At 42.4% G+C, this 19,380-nt stretch overlaps 1 protein-coding gene across 8 annotated transcripts in view; it reads right to left on the bottom strand.

Moving 5' to 3' along the window:
- Positions 1–19,380, bottom strand: part of AGAP1 (ArfGAP with GTPase domain, ankyrin repeat and PH domain 1) — a 651,846-nt gene that overhangs the window by 53,714 nt on the left and 578,752 nt on the right. For all 8 annotated transcript variants that reach the window (XM_075069872.1, XM_075069873.1, XM_075069875.1 and 5 more), the window contains 2 exons: positions 15,700–15,854; positions 13,319–13,409 (listed from right to left, as the gene is read on the bottom strand). In XM_075069872.1, the coding sequence (XP_074925973.1) occupies positions 13,319–13,409; positions 15,700–15,854 (246 nt within the window). The remainder of the gene's footprint in view (positions 1–13,318; positions 13,410–15,699; positions 15,855–19,380) is intronic.

The following is a 19,380-nucleotide window of genomic DNA, read 5'->3' as shown; positions in this document are numbered from 1 at the left end:
TCTTAGTCTCACAGCTCGGTTAGGAAGCCTGACAGGAAGTGGAGGCAAAAATTTGGTTCCTCGGTCTAGCCCTCTCAATGTGCCATTCCTCCAACAGAGAAATAGTGGTGGTCTCAAAGGAAGGCACATGCAACACCCCAACAGACTAAGAGAACCTGTGATTCTAAAGAGAAAAGAAGCAACAGGGATGTCATAAACAGATAAGTAAAAGTTAATAGAACAGAAGTACTTCATGTCTCTTTTGACTGTAAAGGGTTAACAAGTTCAGTGAGCCTGGCTGTCACCTGACCAGAGGACCAATCAGGGGACAGGATACTTTCAAATCTTGAGGGAGGGAAGTTTCTGTGTGTGCTGTTAGCATTAGTCGGCTCCGGTCTCCCTCCCAGCCGGCAATCAAGCGCTCCTTTTCACTCCCTGTGCGCAGGCCCCTGCTTGCACACTCCAGCATCCACTGCGCCGCTTGGCGTACCTCCTGCTGCCACTCACAGTCGGTGCTCGCCGTCCCACGGTTTCCGGGATCCCTAGCTGCAACAGCCCTTCTTGAGTCACAACCTCTCTCCAGGTCGGCAGCTGCGACTCCTCCGCCCCTGGGACCCCGCTGCAATCCCCCGGGACCCTTTACTGCAAAAGTCCTTCCACTGCGCACACACTCCAGGTAATCACCCTTCTTCTCTCCCCATCACTCTGACAGGCAGCGCTCCACCGGGTCATATCTCCACCGCTTCCACCAGTTCACGGATCTGGGGGTTCCAGCCCGCACCCCTCTTCCTGACGCACAGTGACTTTTATCAGCGTCAAAACAAAGCGTTTTTATTGGAAACAGAACACATACACGGCTTGCAGCACAGTCCGACCCCTCCACTTGAGTCCTTACTGTGTTCAGTGCTTGATCCCAGCTAGGATACCCGAATTCCGCCACAGCCCCCAAACCCCAACTGGTCCATGCTTGTTCCCGCCGGCCCAATCCTTTGTCCCTTCTTCCTCCGCCAGGCTGCTCCCCTCCCCCTCGGTCGGGTTACAGCCTCAGCACCTGTCCTCACCAAGACATCCCCTCTCTTCCAGTCCCATTCACGTCCCCCTACTCATCACAGTAAGATAGAATCCAAAAGCCAGTGAGGTTTTTATTTCTCTCCCTGCTAGCTATCTGCAGGCAGACTGAGAGGTTTGGGTTTAGAAGCAAAAGTCAGTAAGATTTTTTTTTTCTCTTTCCCTGCTAACAGTGTGTAGAGCAGGCTAGGGGAGATTGTTTTTAAAAGCAAAGGTCTGGGTACTCTGAAGGCAAAGGCACTAGGGTTTAACAAGGATCTCTGTTAAACAAAGGGACTCCAGTTGTGAGTCACCATACACCAGCAAAACCACATTTGCAAATGAATGGTTTTTTTTTTCTTTCTAACTCTGTCAGGAATAGCTAGGTAGAAGGAGTTAAAAAAAAAAAAAGACTCTGTTGCTAAGTAACCCTAAGGAGGCAACAGAGAAGCAGCATTTCAGACAGTAAACACCAGAGGACGCCCCAACACAAGAAAGCAGAAACCATGACTACCAAGGACACCCTGAAACAGAAACGGGCAAAACTGGAGGCAGAGGAACAAATCAAAGATGTGGACCACAGGCGAAACATGGAAAAGAAACAACAAGAACTAGAAATAAAACAAAAAGAAATGGAGCTGAGAGAAAGAGAAAGAGAGGCTGCCCACAGGAGAGAGCTGGAGATAAAAGAAAGAGAGAGGGAAGAGAGGGAACGAGAGAGAAAGCATGAACTGGAATTAGTGCAGGCTAGGCAGCATGCTCCAGTTATCCCTAACAACCCTTCTCCAGTTATTGTTCCACATCCCAAGAAATTTCCCACCTACAAGGCAGGTGATGACACTGAGGCCTTCTTAGAAAATTCTGAAAGGACCTGCCATGAGTACAGCATCACTGAAGACCAGTACATGATAGAGCTGAGGCCGCTGCTCAGTGGACCCCTAGCAGAGGTGGCGGCTGGAACGTCTAAGGAGAACATGAACGATTATAACCTTTTTCAAACCAAGGCCATAATCACAATGGGGCTAACACCTGAGGATGCCTGTCGGAGGTTCAGAGCCCTAAGGTGGAAACCAGATGTGTTATTCACCCGACACGCCTACCACATTGGAAAAAATTATAATGCCTGGATATCAGGAGCCAATGTTAAATCTCTGGATGACATGCACCTCCTAATACAATTGGAGCAGTTCTTAGAGGGTGTTCTGGAGGAAATTGAAAGGTACATCCTAGATGAGAAGCCCAAAACTGTAACTGAGATGGGGGAGATTGGAGCCAGATGGGTGGATGTGGCAGAAAAGAAAAAAGCTACTAGCAAGGGGAGTAAATATCACAGGGGTCACACCGACAATAAACCCTATACCTGAGGGCAACCCAAGACCCCCCCTAAAACCCAAGAAAAGCTGCCGACTCCCTATTCTCTCACCTTACCAATCTCCAGTAACCCACCTCGGCCCAGTAACCAGTCAGCTGGGTAATGCTTCAAGTGTAATGAACTGGGACATATAAAGGCCAACTGCCCCCCAAACCCCAACCGAGTGCAGTTCATTATATCTCCACCACTCCAAAGATCCCCAGACCCAGATGCCTCTCAAATACCCTTGGAGCGAAGGGAAATTTTGAGAGTGGGCGGAAAGAAAGTTATCGTGTGGAGAGACACGGGGGCACAAGTGTCAGCTATCCACCAATCCTTAGTGGACCCCAAATTCATCAACCCAAAGGCCCAAGTGACAATTTACCCCTTCATGGCACAAGCTGTAAACTTGCCTACAGCTAAACTGCCAGTCCAGTACAGAGGCTGGTCAGGAATGTGGACTTCTGCAGTCTATAACAATTATCACATCCCCATGCTACTGGGAGAAGACTTGGCCAACCAGGTAAAGCGGGCCAAGAGGGTGGGAATGGTTACATGCAGCCAAGCCAGGCAAGCTTCCAGACCCATCCCTGTTCCTGAACCGTCCACAGGGGCCCCGTCTGTGTTAGCAGAGACCCAGACAGAGGAAGTGAACCCGGATTCCCTGCCAACGACTGCAGCAGCCACAGTACTTCCAGTCCCAGACCCGGACCTGGAAACGCAACCAGCACCAGAACCATCGCCAGCACTGACGCCAGCGCTTGCAAATGCATCTTCAACCCCAACGCCAGAGGGCGCCAGCAAGCCTGAACTGCCAGAAGCAGCAGACAACCAGACCCAAGAGACTCAGCCAGAGCCTGAAACACCACCTGGTGCACCAGCGGAAAGCAGTTCACCAGCAACGAAAACAACCCCATCACCTACATCACTTCCCGAAGGACCAAGCCCAAGTCCACAGTCTAAGGAAGAATTGGTGTCTCCAGCCTCCAGGAAACAGTTCCAGACTGAGCAGGAAGCAGATGACAGCCTTCAGAAAGCTTGGGTGGCGGCACGGAGCACCACACCGCCTCTCAGCTCTTCTAACTGATCCTGGTTTGTTATAGAACAAGGGCTTTTATATAAGGAGACTCTTTCTGGTGGACACCGGGAAGACTGGCATCCACAAAAACAGTTGGTGTCTCACACCTAGGATACTCAGAGAGAGAGATATATAGACTAAATAAAGACCCTTGATTCATTCCAGTGGCATGCCTGGGGTGACAGGTGAACAAGGACAGGTGGGACGTCTCCTGGAGGGATGGGCAGGATGTTGCACAGTATGTCTGGTCTTGTGAGTTGCCAAAATGGGACCCCAACGGTCAGGACCTCTCTCAGCCACCTCCATAATAGGTCCAATTTGACGCATCAGCGCTGTGTGATTCTAGGGTCCTTTCCCAAAGACCCCTCGAGGAACGCAGATCATATTAACTTTGTGGACTTTGCACTGATAGGTCGAAGCTATCTAGCAACACTAGGGCTAAAACTGTGTGCCAGCTTAATGAGACATTTTTGCCGGTAGGTTGGCCCTCCGACTATCTCTTAGCGATCAGGGACAAATTTCCTGCAGAGGACATGAAGAACTGGGAACACTCATGGTGTAATAACTGTGGTTGCCACCCGTACCATCACAATGAACAATGGCCTGGTGGAAAGGTTAATGAGAACTTTGGGGTGGCCATGCTCTCGTAAATTCGTGAACTGCAAACCATCACCATGACTGCGACCATGTTCAGCAGTTGCCTCTTTGCTTACAGGCGCTGTACACTAATCCCAGTTCTAGGTTCCACCGAGCTTAGCTGTGCTGCCCGAGAGTACTAAAGGCCTTACAGGTGGTGAGAGGCATCATGGGAGGTTTACGACCTCTCTCAGAACAATGCTGGACTTGTACAGGCCCTACAAAAACCTCCGCATCGTTTGCCCTTGCTAAGGAAACCTAAAGAAGTCGCAAAGAGCAAAAGCTGGTATGATAGAATCACAGGAGCATTCCTTCAAGGTAGGAGACCAGGTTATGGTCTTGAAGGTGCAACAGGCCCATAAGATGGAAGCATCATGGGAAGGGCCATTCACAGTCCAAGAGCGCCTGGGAGCTGTTAACTACCTCATAGCTTTTCCCAATTCCTCCCTAAAGCCCAGAGTGTACCACATTAATTCTGTCAAGCCCTTTTATTCCAGAGACTTACAGGTTTGTCAGTTTACAGCCTCGGGAGGAGATGATGCTGAGTGGCCTGACGGTGTCTACAATAACGGGAAAAGTAACAGTGGCGTGGGAGAGGTGATGCTAAGTTTCAGGGTGGGGAATTGTACCATGACAAGGGAAGATACAAAGAGTGTAGCAGGTAGCTCAGATGAAGTGGTAGAAAAAGCTCCTCCTTGGGTAACTGGAACCACTTGTAGACAATTACTACAAAAGAAAAAGTTACTTGATACAATGTTGCTGTTGTTAACTATATCAACTCCTTAATAACCATCTATTTTATCATCTACTTATGACTTTTACATCTACCATGCAGTGGGGTGTGTGTTCATCTCTAAGATCAGGGAGATAAGTACTAAGATGAAAATGTGCAATTTTTTTTTTAGTGTACCAGCCAGAACAATTCTGCAGAAAAAAAATTACCCCCCCAAAAGACAAGGCTATGACAAAACTGTCAAAAGCCATGAAATTCAAAGTCATTTCCCAAGCTGTTTCATTTTTATAACCATGCTGTTATTTAAATGTAAGTTTGCAATGAAACACTTCCAAGAGAGGATATTTGGAGGAGCTTTTCTTGATGTCAGATCTTATCTACCATTCTTTTCCTGGTAGACACTCTGGAGATCTGAAGAGCTAATATATCACATCACAATAAAAAACAGGAAAAACCTGGTTCAAAGGGCAGGAGACTTTTATTCACACTGTAAATTTTAACACTGATCAGAAAATGGGATTCCCCCACTGGTGTAGGAAATTTAAATTTCAAGAAGAACGATTTTTTCCTGAATTTTCTGCACCAGAAACTGAAATTTTTTCTGCAACTGAAAGCTGCCAAAAACTGAAAATATTTTTTTGGTTTTCAGTCAAAAAATTTGGGTTTTGGAAAAAAATTCAAATATTTTCAAGGAAGGCTGACACTTTCCATACTTTTTTTGTTTAATTGAAAACCCAATTTTCCCTCCAAAAAAGTTGATGGAAATGTTTTGAACAGCCCTAATAAAGAATTTTAAAAAAAAATTAGTTCAAACAGAAGAACAGAATTATTTGTTAAAGATTCATTGTCACTCTTAGTCCTTTGATTAAGTGTTGAGAAAGTGCTGTACAAATCTTAGATTTCCAAGGAGTCCTGTGAAAACAAGGAAGACACGACTTGCTATTCCTTTCATGCATCCTTTATACATCATACAGGATCTACAAAAGGCACGAATTATTTTCCCTCCCTCACCCTCCAGTCATCTTTAAGAGATAATTTTCATGTCTCAGAAAGTACATTGGGGGACTTGTGTAGTATTGAAAGCTAGCTGAAAAGATTTAAAAAAATAATTAAGGTATAAATTAGTAAGAGAATGTGTGATAAATTACAATTTACAAACAATTTCAACTTGGAATAAAGTCTCCTCCACTAACCTGCGAAAGCCCGAGTTCAGGGTTCTGTGTTTCTCCGCTAGCACCGACGATATTGCTGACACCCAAAGGGGAAACTGTAGCTCTGTACTCTATTTTAGGCCTTGTGATACTCAGAAATGAGGATATATAAAGTTTCTTTTCTGACTACATGAGCAAGCAGGGTGGGAATGTGGATCTACATAGACAATTATCTCACAGAACTGAAGTTCTTCAGATGTATCTGCACTGAAAGATTATCTAGTAGTGTTTGATAGGAGGTGGTTTTGAGGAGTATTTGTTAAATAAAAATGGCAAGACAGCTCTTCTATACTGGGCATCATATCAAATAACCAGATTAAGCGAACAGTGGTACAAAAAACCTGAACAGAACTGCAAATACCAGCAGTATATATTTCTGTGACAGTCATCCCTCAAGTATGTGGTAAAATTTGCTTGAGATCTAACAGAATATGACTCAGCATCCTCAGGTTTTGGAGGTAAGGCCATAGCAACATTTAATACACAGTCTCACCTATTTAGAGACTCTCTCTCAGTACAGGTGGACTTCCCTTAGATCGATCCCCACAAGCACAGCCTGTATCAAAGATGGGCAAATATGTTTCTTCTACAAATGCACTCTCTTTCATCATCCACAGTATGTAATCTGGCTTCCCGGGGTAGCAGGTCAGATTTATGAAAAACTATTAGCACGTTTAGAGAGTGTTGTAAATGAACATATGAAACCATCTTGATTCAGCAAAGCACTTAAGCATGTGCCTAACCTTCAGTGAAGTAAATGGGATTTAAGCACATATATAAGTGCTTTGTTTATCAGGGCCTTAGTAAAGAATTTACAGTATTTTTTTATGAAACACTGAGAATCAGTCCTCAGGTCTTGTATCTCTCAGACTCTTCTTTCCAGAAGTGATTGCCACTAAAAATGTCTCCAGTGGAAAGGAGAACATTCTGCAAGGAACTCAAAAGGTGGCTTCAGCAGATTTATTTGCACAAAAATTAAGAACATAGCTAGCTCAAAACGAGCTAGCTCACAGTTACGGAAATATGTAGTTTAGTCTTAGAGATCTTTTAATAATTACACATGCCAAGACTAAAGATCTCTGTGTTGGATCCCAGATGGCAAGATGACAGGAGACCTAGACTGTCTCTGAGCATTGTTAAATTCACCTTCCCCATCCTCTGCTGAAGAAATATTCATCTACTTCCATGGACAATAGTAGTAACATCCAAGTAGAGTACCAAACTCTAATACAATCAAGAAGTCACTAGAAATCTTTTCAGGATAGTATCTCGAGTTTCAACAGCTCGAAAATATGGTCATGTACGAAGATTACAGATCTTAAGTGAGTAGATATGGACAGACTTAAGAATGAGATGGCTGAGGTCCTGGGAAATGACCCCACGAAAACCAAGGCTGTTGACCTCAGTTCCAACAAGAAAATCAAGAAAGGGACAGGACTGAAATAAATAATCAATCCAGTCCCAAAAACAATTTTTTGCAAGCTTGGAACAAAAGGTCTGATTTTTTTGATTCTATGAAAAAAAGCAATAGTGTTGTTGATGATCTTTGTTTCAATGCACTCTTCTGAACTACTGTTCTCAAACTAATTTAAAGGCAGACATCAGGAACTGATGGGTGAATGATATGGAGTTCATCATGTGTGATGCTGTAAAATACCAATAAGAGCACAGAAAAGCTCTCTTCTGAAATTTAACATAGCAGAAGTGCCACTGACCTCTGTACCTCCAGCATGCCACATGAAAGTGAGTATTTCCCTTGTAATTTCATGTCATGTGTTGCAAAAAAGGTTCACCGCTGACACAGGGTGAAAAAACATACCTATCAAGTAGAGCTTGATAACTGACAATACACTTGCTGTCTTTTTCAGAAGGTGCAAATCAAAAGGACTTTTTGGACCAACCTGTTTCACTCCCTGTTGATACCGCCAATAATCCTGGGGTTAGAGTATTGTAAAATTACTCAAAGCCATTTGTATGGACATGATTGGTTCTCTTTTCCTTTTTGGATATGGCAAGACAATGCTAGAATGAGCCAAAGGCAAACTGTTCAAGCAGAGCTATATTTACTGGATGAGCCATTCTTCCCGTTTGTTTTTTCTCCAGCATGTCAAACAGCAAATGAGACCTCCAGTATGTCAAACAGCAAATATGACCATTGGTATTCCCGGATTAAAAGCTTCAGCACATGTGTAAGAAGTTCTGAAAACTTTTGAAATCCACAAGAGATAATGGCGATACAAATACTTTTGCATCAAGATGAAGGAGATGCTCAGAGTCATTATCCCTGCCAAGAAGTTCCTCCTTCTCTTCACTTGGAAGAGAACTACAAACAGATTGGTCATCATCAAAAAAAAGGGCATATAGTACCAAGATATTAACTGTCCCAGCTCCTTTGGATTAAATGATTTGCCCTGTGCCAAACTGATACCACATCCATTCTTCTTTTTTCTTCATTATGATCTTGGAGACTCTAAGCTCACTGGACCCATGACTCTTGGGAGCTTCTTTGAAGGCGTTAGACCTGACTCAGATCTATCCTTGGATCTCCTCTTAGGCCTCTTCATGGAAAAAGCCAAAGCACTTTGGGGCACAGACTCAGCTGGGTTTTCCTCAGCAACACCACTTGTTTTATGTGGCTCCTCAAGAAGGAAGGCAAAGCAGGGACTCCAATTCCTTTCATATCCTCTGGGATAAGGCAACGCAAGCTGTGCGCTGCCACGACAGCGTCCTTCTGAGACACAGCAAATACTCTGGTCTGGCAATCACATCTGAGGCATGCAAAAGGTACAGTGTTCTGCCCTGAGACACCGATTCTATCACTCTGTGCTGACATGGGAACAGAATAGAAGGGCACTGATAAAACCTAAGCCCAAGGCTTCTAAAGATCCAGGCTGCTGGAACCCAGCAATGGCTATTCCTAACCAATAAAACACAAAAGTAGTAACACCCATAGAACCTAAATCACTAAAACCAACTGCTAACAAGGTAACTGATGAGAACATTGGAAAAACAGGATGAATGAGGATTCTGATCATGAAGCTGTTGGTGGTAGTTGAAAGGAATTGAAGGCTGGTTGGGGGATGCAATCTCTTATGCATCCCATTGCTTCTAAATATTTGGATTTGTGAGAATGCCGAGTTGGCCCGTAATGGCCATTGCTTTCCAAAGTGTTCTGAGCTCTAGTGTTTGGAGTGCAAACATGCCAGAAATGGGGACCTACAAAAACAAGGCTTGAAGAAAGAGACCCTGGCAGGCCCAGGAAGGCAAAATGCTGCTTAAAGATGCTCTCTCAGAATGCAGGCTTGAAGAATTCCTTTTCAAAATAAAAGCTTCACATTTAATGGTGACCTTGAAATGGAGACTTTTAGCCACTTGCCCCTCCCACAGAACTTCCGAGCTAAGCCTTTGAGTATGCTAATAACTGACTGCTTGAACTTTAGCAGCAAGGTCTATGAGGTAGACCTGTGAAGGTATCATATACCCCCTTCTAACCTGTTCTGGGCAACTGGAGTGAGGTTTTAGTGAAATCCTATAAAGTAAAAGACAGGAGCAGGAAAATAGAATTTCACAATGTAGTTTACTGACACACACTAGTATTTTGAATGAACAAAATACATAGGCAGTTTCTCAGCACTCATATAGAATGAGCCATTTTTGTATGTATATTATACATACTTCACTTGCGCTCTATCAGTTGCTGAGTAAATATCAAACACTGATAACCATAATGACAGGAAAGATGTTTTAATAAACAATTGTTTTAGTCTGTCTATGACAGAATATATCCTAAAGCAACAAACCCATTAGTTTATCATATATATTCTTCTTTTTTGGATTACTGGCTTATAGAATGTAAAGTCCCTGTAAAAAGTATCTGTAAAATTTACACCAAAGATCTGTGCAGAGCAGGTCAATGTGCTGCCTTGACGGTATCTAAATTAGGATCCAGAGCTTTAGTACTCAGTGTCCAAACCAACTAGGCCAACACTACAGAACCAGCATGCTCAGCTCCTGGCATTACTCTTGACCCACTCTCAACAACCTATGAATATCTGATAGATTTCAATGGAAGTAATGTCAAGCCTTCATTAATTGCAAGCAGGTGTTGGCATGAACTGGGCCCTCCTGAAGGGGCAATGAAAGGGAGAAAACAGAGAGGATCTTAGTGGACTCTACTCACATTTTTAAAAAGTAAAACATTTCTTTCTAAAGTAACAGGGACATTTAAATGTTTTCGTTACACATTAGCTTTCTATTCTAAATGTCCAGTAGTCTTTTGACATCCATATCCCTACTAAGCTACGTGAGGAAGAAGCAGGCTGATGGGATAGGGTTATGGTGAGTTTCTTGGTGGGTTACTGAGATCAGTTTTATTGTTCATTATATGGACAGTGTATTAAATGAGTGAAAGCTTCTGCATTAAGTCTAGGGAAGGTGCTACAAAGATTTAAGTTGATAACTAAATAGACAAGTTTATAAAACAACGGGTCTATAAAATCTCAGTTTTAAGATAAAAGCACAAAAAAGCAACAGAAATTACTAAATTTTCATTTTTTGTCCTTGTACAATTAAAAGAAATGAGTATGATTTTCAAACATAAAAGAAATAAGAATTTTCAAATACCCTTTCGTCCTATTTCTCCAATTGATTGTTTCTCAGCTGAGATCTTGTATTGTTAAGTTTTAGCCCAGAGCTAATTTTTATAGCTGACTTACAAACCCCTAGAAGCAGTGAGAACAGCACCTCTCAAATTAAACTGGCCAATCCTTTGCTAACTGTTAGTCCGTATATTTTGAAAGAATTCAGAATTTAAAAAAAGCACTAAGGGAAAGAAAAACAAAATCAATTTTGTAGTATTCCACTACCAGCGAATGTTTTATTCTTCTTTGTCAGTAATATGAAAAATGCAGAAAGCTCAAGCAAAGCTTTACACATCTAAGGCCTAGTCTACACTTCGCGTTCAAACTGACTTTAGCAGCATTAAACCAATTTAACTGCGCACCAGTCCACACTACAAGGTCCTTTATATCGATATAAAGGGCTCTTTAAATCGGTTTCTGTACTCCTCCCCGACGAGAGGAGTAGCGCTAAAATTGGTATTACCATATCGGATTAGGGTTAGCGTGGCCGCAAATCAACGGTATTGGCCTCCGGGCGGTATCCCACAGTGCACCACTGTGACTGCTCTGGACAGCAATCTGACCTTGATGCAGTGGCCAGGTAAATACAGGAAAGGCCCTCGCGAACTTTTGAATTACATTTCTGTTTGCCCGCATGAAGCTCTGATCAGCACGGATGGCGATGCAGTCCCAAATCCAAAAAGACCTCCAGCATGGACCATACGGGAGATACTGGATCTGATCGCTGTATGGGGAGACAATCTGTTCTATCGAGCTCCGTTACGAAGACGAAATGCCAAAGCGTTTGAAAATCTCCAGTGCTATGTGACAAACGTACGAGAAGCCAAAGAATCAAATGCAGCGTCATGGAGGGAGGGAGGGGTACTGAGGCATCAGCTATCCCACAGTCCACAGCAGTCTCGAAAATATTTGCATTCTTGGCTGAGTCCATCCTGCCTGTAGGTTCAAACACATCGTCCAGCGTGGTCAGGATAGCTCGTCAATTTACTCCCTCCCTCACCACGTAAGAAAGGGAAAGAATCGTTTCTTGACTTTTTTCAGTGTCACCTATGTCTACTGAATGCTGGTGGTAGACGCGATGCTGCTGCAGTGAAGGCAGTATTCGCTTCGCTCCCCTCTCCTGGTGGCAGACGGTACAATATGACTGAATCTGTCATCACCATCAGCCCGTGAGTGCTCCTGGCTTGCCTCAGGTGAGGGTCGGCGGGCGCCTGGGTAAAAATAGGAATGATTCTGGTCATTCCCAGTAGATGGTACAGACGGCTGGTAACCGTCCTTTCATAGCAACTGGGGCTGAGCTCCATCAGCCCCTCCCTTTCCTGTGTAAAAAGATTCTGTACTGCCTGAGATAGCATAGCAGCGGCATGCTGGGCTCCTCTCCCCCGCACCGCTTAATTTCCTGCCTGAGATTTCATAGCACGGAGCGCTCCCCCTCATTTTCTCACTGACAAGTCACTGTTCTTTATTCCTGCATTCTTTATAACTTCATGACACAAATGGGGACGACTGCCATGGTAGCCGAGGAAGTTGGGGGGAGCAACGTTGGATTGTTGCAGGGCACCCCCCGTGAATGGCATGTAGTTCATCATTTCTGCAGGATCTGACATGGAGCAGTTGTGCTCTCTGATACACTGGTTCTTCTAGCACATGTGGCCATATTTAGGCAGGACTGACTCTATTTTTAGAAACCATAATGGAGGGATTGACTGGGGAAGTCATTCCCAGTTTGCCTTTGAGCCCCGGCCAATCTCAGCCAGGGCACCCATGATAGCAGCAACAGTACAGAACGATGATAACCGTCTCTGCTATCATGCCAAAGCAAGATGCTGCTGTGTAGCTCGGCAGTACTGCATCTGTTAGCAACATCCAGTAGACATATGGTGACAGTAAAAAAAAGCTGAATGGGCTCCATTGTTGCCTGCTATGCATCTGCAGGGCAATCCAGAGGAAAGGGCGCGAAATGATTGTCTACCGTTGCTTTCCCGAGAGAGATGACTGACGACATTTACCCAGAACCACCGCGACAATGATTTTCCATCAGCACTGAGTGCTTAACCGAATTCTAAGGGGCGGGGGAGACTGCGGGAACTATGGGATAGCTACAGAATAGCTACCCACAGTGCAACGCTCCGGAAATCGACGCTAGCCTCGGACGATGGACGCACATCGCTGAATTAATGTGCTTAGTGTGGCCGCGTGCACTCGACTTTATATAATCTGTTTTATAAAACCGGTTTATGTAAAATCAGAATAATCCCGTAGTGTAGACGTACTCTAACATTGCTAGGGCACATGATTTTTTTTTCCTTATTGGAGGACAATGGTAGCATCTTATGTTGAAAAGAAATATGAAACAAAACCATTTTTTCTGTAACTTCGAAGACAAAACGTATGAACGTATGTTTAATGTGACAGATGAAATACGGGCAAAAAATCAGCATGTATTAATAACAAATGAATGTAAAGTAAACCAGAAAAACCAACCTTCATAATGAACACCAAGCTTGCAAAGGGATGTGGAATACAATACCAAGAGGAAAAGAATCAGAACAGGTGTTCACGTAACCCTGGACCAAAGAGAACGCGTAAGCTTTTTAAAGCCAAGGATAACAACAGTCCTTCTATAGCAATGGCTATACTTACCTTGCGCCTCGCAGTCCACACAGTGAGAATTGCCTCTGATGTTTCTTATTGACTGAAGGGCCATGGCCTCATTCTGACTTGTCAGTCGGGACTGTGTATATTTAAAGAAACACACACACAAGAAATAAGAATTCAATGAAAAGGTTTAGACAACACAATTGTCAGTAATGTGAAAAGCAAGAAAAAAAAGAAAGTTCAGATCAGGGTTGAATGAACATGATCAGGGAATTGGACATCTTTAGTTTGCGTCTCAAAGAGTTGATCCTTTGGCATCTTTAAGTACTGCAGCTCAGTGCCTGACAAGCATAGTTACTCATTTTCATCCATATTTCTAATAGCTCAAACTTTTATTGAAGCTCCCTGCATACAACACAGGAAGTCTGTGTGCCTTTATGAGGTATTGGACTGGACTCTGACCAATAATGGGATTGTGTAGAGGAAAGTTGAGCTGAAAAATGAAGCGCAGCATTTATGATCACATGTAAAGTACTTTTTGGAGATAAATTATATAATTCTATTTATAAACCCTTTACTATTATTATTATTTATTATTTTTACTGGTATGTATGCTTGTGTACATGAAGACTAAGGGATGGTCTGCAAAGGAATCTGAACTGAAAGCCTTTTATCATCAAAAGATCAGATTTAATCAGATGTCTACAATGGGTGGTTCTTTCCACTGTGGCCTGCCCATAACCTCTACTTTGACCTGGAAAGACAACTGCCCATGTAGAGGTGGCTCTGCCTCAAAACCAGCTAAATCTTGCAATCTCTCCTAGGCAAAAAGTGCTAACTGCACCAAATTATTGCCACTGAATTAAATGAGAGCTCAAACGGGTCATATATATGATAGTTTCACATATAAACTTCTGCTCTGTCAACAGGACACTGAGCCCTAAGATAACCTAATTCATTTCACTTATGCCTACCAAGTGCTTCTTGAGCCCTAGTTCCAGAGGTGAATGATAAAAACTTCACAGAGTATCAGGGTAGGAAGGGACCTCAGGAGGTCATCTAGTCCAACCCCCTGCTCAAAGCAGGACCAATCCCCAACTAACTTCTCCCAGAAAACCTCCATACAAATACAACTTTTAAGTGTTTTTTTTTTTTTTTTTCAATCTCTTGCCTTTATATAACCAAAACATAATTCTCTCTTCAGTTACTGTGTATTCAATATTCAAACCAGCATTCTTTACCTCCTATTATACTAACATTTTGTACTAATGTTTGCAGCCTAATTTCCATCGTTATCTTGTTGTAATGTACTGATCTCAGTGAAGACAGGCCACAGAGAAACAGAAGTCCTCACCTCAGATATCAAAAGTCAATTTTTTAAAAAAAGGGAAGTAAATGACATGACGACGATAGTTACTTTGGTCTGGTTTACCCTGATTATAGAGGTAACAAAAAAAAGGCAGTCATTTCAAAATATAGGTCCCCTACTTAATGACAAAAAAGAACATAAATCATTAAGAAGTTTCTTTACATGGATAGCAAAAGGATCTACAGGTCTGTGAAAAGAATCTCCCCGCTCACTTCTTGTGTTCTAATTATTAAATGTTTGAAAAATCAAGAGGCTCAAGAATAGCCAACTCTCAGCCCTCTACAGAAAGAAAATGTTTGGGTTGGGGGAGGTATCAGAGTTTACTTTTGCAGAGAAAGCAGAAGAAATTGCTTGTGCCAAATACGAAGGTGATGGGGGAAGCCTATCCCCAGGACACCACAAAAAGGACTATGCTTTTGCTTCCTGATTGGTTCCCCCTGAGACTGGCCTAATAACAAAATCACAAAAGAATGAATTACATTTAACTGAAGGAAAGAAAAACTACACAGTAGTTTCACAAAAACAGAATTTGGATACAAGAATAATTGATCATTACTTCTGAAACGTGTACCACCTTAGACACAAGTCTGCTCCTACTCACAGGGACAGCAATGCACATTACTATTAAGTAATCCAGAACATTTAATGGAACATTGCCATGGAGAAGCCCAGTAGCGACTTAGCTTGTAAATAAGCTGTTCTTTTCTCAGCTCTTAAAGGCTTTCCCACAGACCTCCCCACCAGAATACAGTTTGTATTGTTAGAGCAAATGATCAACCAAAAGATTAATATTCTACATCTGAAATTATGAGAGATGGAAAAGACAAAAAAAATTATATAATTTTAATTATTTAAATATAAAATCAGAATGTAATGTATCTCATATTGAATTATTTTGGAAGCATACAAGTTTGCATGGTTTCCTTTTCCTTAGCTGTGCCCAACAAGTACATGGACCTTGCTGAATATGTTTACTTTTCACAATACCCTAGATCCTGAATGCTCTCTAATGATCAATGGTCCTTGCTCACTTTCAATGTGATGTTGTGCACCTTACCTTATTCTTACTGCTCTCACAGGACTGTAAACTGGCCAGGATCTGACTCTCTATAGCTTGTACCCACGCATCTCTTTCTTCATATGTGGTTGCTTCAAAGTGCCAGGTCTGGCCGGTGAGGGAAACGATGATAAACTCGAAGTTTTCTTCTTGTTCTGAAAAACAGCAGTGCGATGAACAGTTCGCATTCAATGAAACCAGAAATCAGTTCTAAAAACTGTCTTACTTTGACAGAACCTCTATGATGTTACACGCAAAAGCAAGTTTGCGCATCTGATTCTAATCCGAACACATTTCTCCTCTCGTGAAGCATCATGCTTTGCCAGAAAATGCCTCAAAGATTTTGTAGCTTTTTATTGGTTCTTTCCTGGCTTCATAAATTTATTTCATGTGGATGAAATACCAACTATTTTAGGGAGATCTGCAAATTCTAGTAAAAAAACCCCAGCCTATAGTCTGCTAATCCTCAGACGTAGCTAAGAACCAATATTTGAAGTGAAATCAGTCTATTGTAAAATCTGCTGAAGCACTTAGAAAAATAACTTAACATGAATGGTCTACTGAATAAAAAAATTATAATACAAATCCTCTGGTGTATATGTTATATGTATCTATCATATACAATATACATAATACATTAAGTGTACACGCACATGCACATACACACAGCTGATAACTGTCTTGAATAATATCTTTTCCCCACAGCTCAAATAAATTGCAATACAGGATTAAAATTAGTTCAATACTCTCTTCTTAGCAGCTTAGCGAGACTAAACGAGCAGTGAAAATGATTTGAGGAGCCAACAGAAAGGGTCACTGGAATATCCAAGGATAACAAGAACATAAGAAAAATACTTCAAACCCAGAAGAACACAGTGTAAGAAAGTATCAGCGATATTGCAGGGATGGACACACAGATTCCAAACACATGTGGGACACTCGAAGCCAAATAAAAAAAATTCAAAGAAGCTGAACAAAGCCCAAGGAATCATAGAACGACTACAATAAACAAATACAATGTACCAGTGAACATAAAGTATAACGGGTTTGCTTTAGAGAAACTTACACATTTACAGCCAAGGAACTTTTGCATTATTTTGCCATTCATAAACATGTACAGATAAATGACAAGTCTAAAAATTAGCCCATTTAAATACAGCTTTAGTGCTCACTGGAAATCATTCCTTCAATCTCTGGGGCAACAGTTTTTCCCCAATAAACTCAAACTCCAGTCCACAGGCTGAGTGTCCACTGATGTAAATTGGTAGAGCGACACTAAGTTCATTAGAGCTTTGCCAATTAAAAATCAGTAGATAATTTGGCCCCAAATTTAGGATGCCCAGGGTTCACTTTCACTTAAATGACGTGTCCAGGATGGGTCAGGCCCAGCCTGGCTCAAAGAAGAGATCTATCAAAGGCTGGACAAAAGGTTCCCTCAGGCGCAAGTCAGCTTTGAGATAAGGCCTGTGACTGCAAGGGGAAGAGAATGCAAACATTATTTTGTTGTGAATCAGGACACCGCAAGTTGGCCTTTGAAATCAAAACATAAGAGGGACAAAAAACCCAGCAAAGGCTTATGAAAACCATGGCTATTTGGCAGGCTCATTTTTGTAACCAGTTGTGGCTTTTAGAAGTACTCCCCTGGGGCTGGCCCACTGTTTGAATTATATGTTGCAATTATTGATCATGATGCCACATCAGTGAATTACAAGGAATCCCAAGTTGGTGATTCATTGGTTTGGCATCAAAATATTGTGAATTATAACTTTTAAAAACATGATTAAAAAAAGAGAGAGAGATACAGTCCCTCCTATCCATGCAAAACAATGATATACTGGTTAACCAACAGGTAAATCACTCTTTACACTACTATATAAATTACATAATACTACACTACTCATTTCTCCCTACACCCCAAAACAGTGTAGCTAGAGACCACCACCCAGGAACCTCAGGACTCACGTGACACCATGCCCCCTCGTCATGTGAGCTCCAAGAATCTTTCCACCTCTAAAAAGTTAAACAAAAATCCAAACTAAAAAAAATCTTGGAACTAATATGGTGCTAGGAAATCACTACGTTATGCACACTGCTTGATTGTTATATCCCTTGCCCTCACGTTTTTCTGTCCTGCTTATTTTGATTGTAAGCAATTTGGGGCAGTGATTGTCTCTTACTCCATGGCTATGTCTTCATTACCAGATGAGATTTTTACAGCAAGACAACTAACATGCATTTGCTATCCCTCTGTAAAACCCTAGCGGAGACAAGGCCCCTGTAGTTTTTACCACGAGGTAGCGAGGTGAGGTCAACATTCTGTCCTGACTATGGTTGACCTCACAGTAAAAACTACAGATACTGTGTCTCCTCTAGGATTTGACAGCAGCATAGCTAAAGCACATTAATTATTCTATGGTAAAAACACCTTTTTCTAGCAGTGAAGACACAGCCTGCGTCTTCAATCTTTGTGTGCCTAACATAATGAGACTCCAGTTTCAGGTGGATCCTCTAGGTTCTACCAGCATCACAAACAATAATTAATTTACATAAACACTAGAAGGAAGACTTCATAATCTACACATGTGGTGCCACATAACTTCAATGGGAATTTTCCCAAAGCATGAGTAAGAACTGGGAATGAGCTCAAGAATTGACTCAGAGAACTGTAAGGGACAAGATCAACAGTTTTTCTCCTTAATTTGAGCCCTGATCCTACAAATATTTCACTCATGTAGAGTAGTCTTTTTGACTTCAGCAGGCTTACTCAAGTGAGTAAAAGGAGCAAAAAGAGTCCTGTGGCACCTTATAGACTAACAGACATATTGGAGCATGAGCTTTCGTGGGTGAATACCCACTTGCATCCGACAAAGTGGGTATTCACCTTTTCACCCAGCTCACTCAAAGTCTTAAGTCTATAAGGTCCACGGATCTTGGCTGCTTATAGATCCAACAACAGACTACCTCCTTATAGTACTCGTTCCCAATAAGAACCTACGTCCAAAAAATCACTAGCTAGCATGAATTGCCGCTACTTAATGACCAGTAGATCTTGATAACCGCCAACCAATCGGATTCTGGAGTACCTGAGAAACTCTGGTCTCTCCAAAACCTTCCCTTCCCCTCCTTCTTCTTCCTATCTCCCACACTTCCTGTTAAGTGACTAGACTCATGACTACAGTCAAGAGAGACTTTAAAATGTTGGGGCGAACATGAAGATTCAAACTAGGTAGCTTTGATGGGCGACGCATGCGTTTACACAAAGATGTAGTGAATAGGCGTGAAGTGTGAATAAGCGTTGTACAACTATTTGACATGATCATAGTACTCTTGAACCGTACGACAGTATATAGACACCATGAACAAAACAAGTTCGCATACCTTGCCATACGAGGGAAGCCTACTTGCATCAGAGATCATGCTTCTCATAAATCACTGGTGTTAAGGACTTGAGAGCTCCGCGCCCGTGGGCACAATGAAAAGCAGATACTCGGCGAGTTGGGGTAGTGACGCAGAGCTACGAACATTCATGAACTATAGACGCTGAGATGACCGAAAAGACAGGGGTGACAAAGAATGTTGGAGACCTATGAGTATTATTTTGCTTCGCTTCGCGGCCTCTAGGTGCTGCTAGATCATAACAGGGTAATGGCACGGGAGAAGGGCCAGACTTATCCGAGTCTA

The sequence above is a fragment of the Chelonoidis abingdonii genome, chromosome 10 (genome assembly GCF_003597395.2).
Source record: "Chelonoidis abingdonii isolate Lonesome George chromosome 10, CheloAbing_2.0, whole genome shotgun sequence".
NCBI classification, from domain to species: Eukaryota; Metazoa; Chordata; order Testudines; family Testudinidae; genus Chelonoidis; species Chelonoidis abingdonii.
The sequence above is the reverse complement of the archived record's forward strand: the minus strand, read 5'-3'. Positions and strand labels throughout refer to the sequence as shown.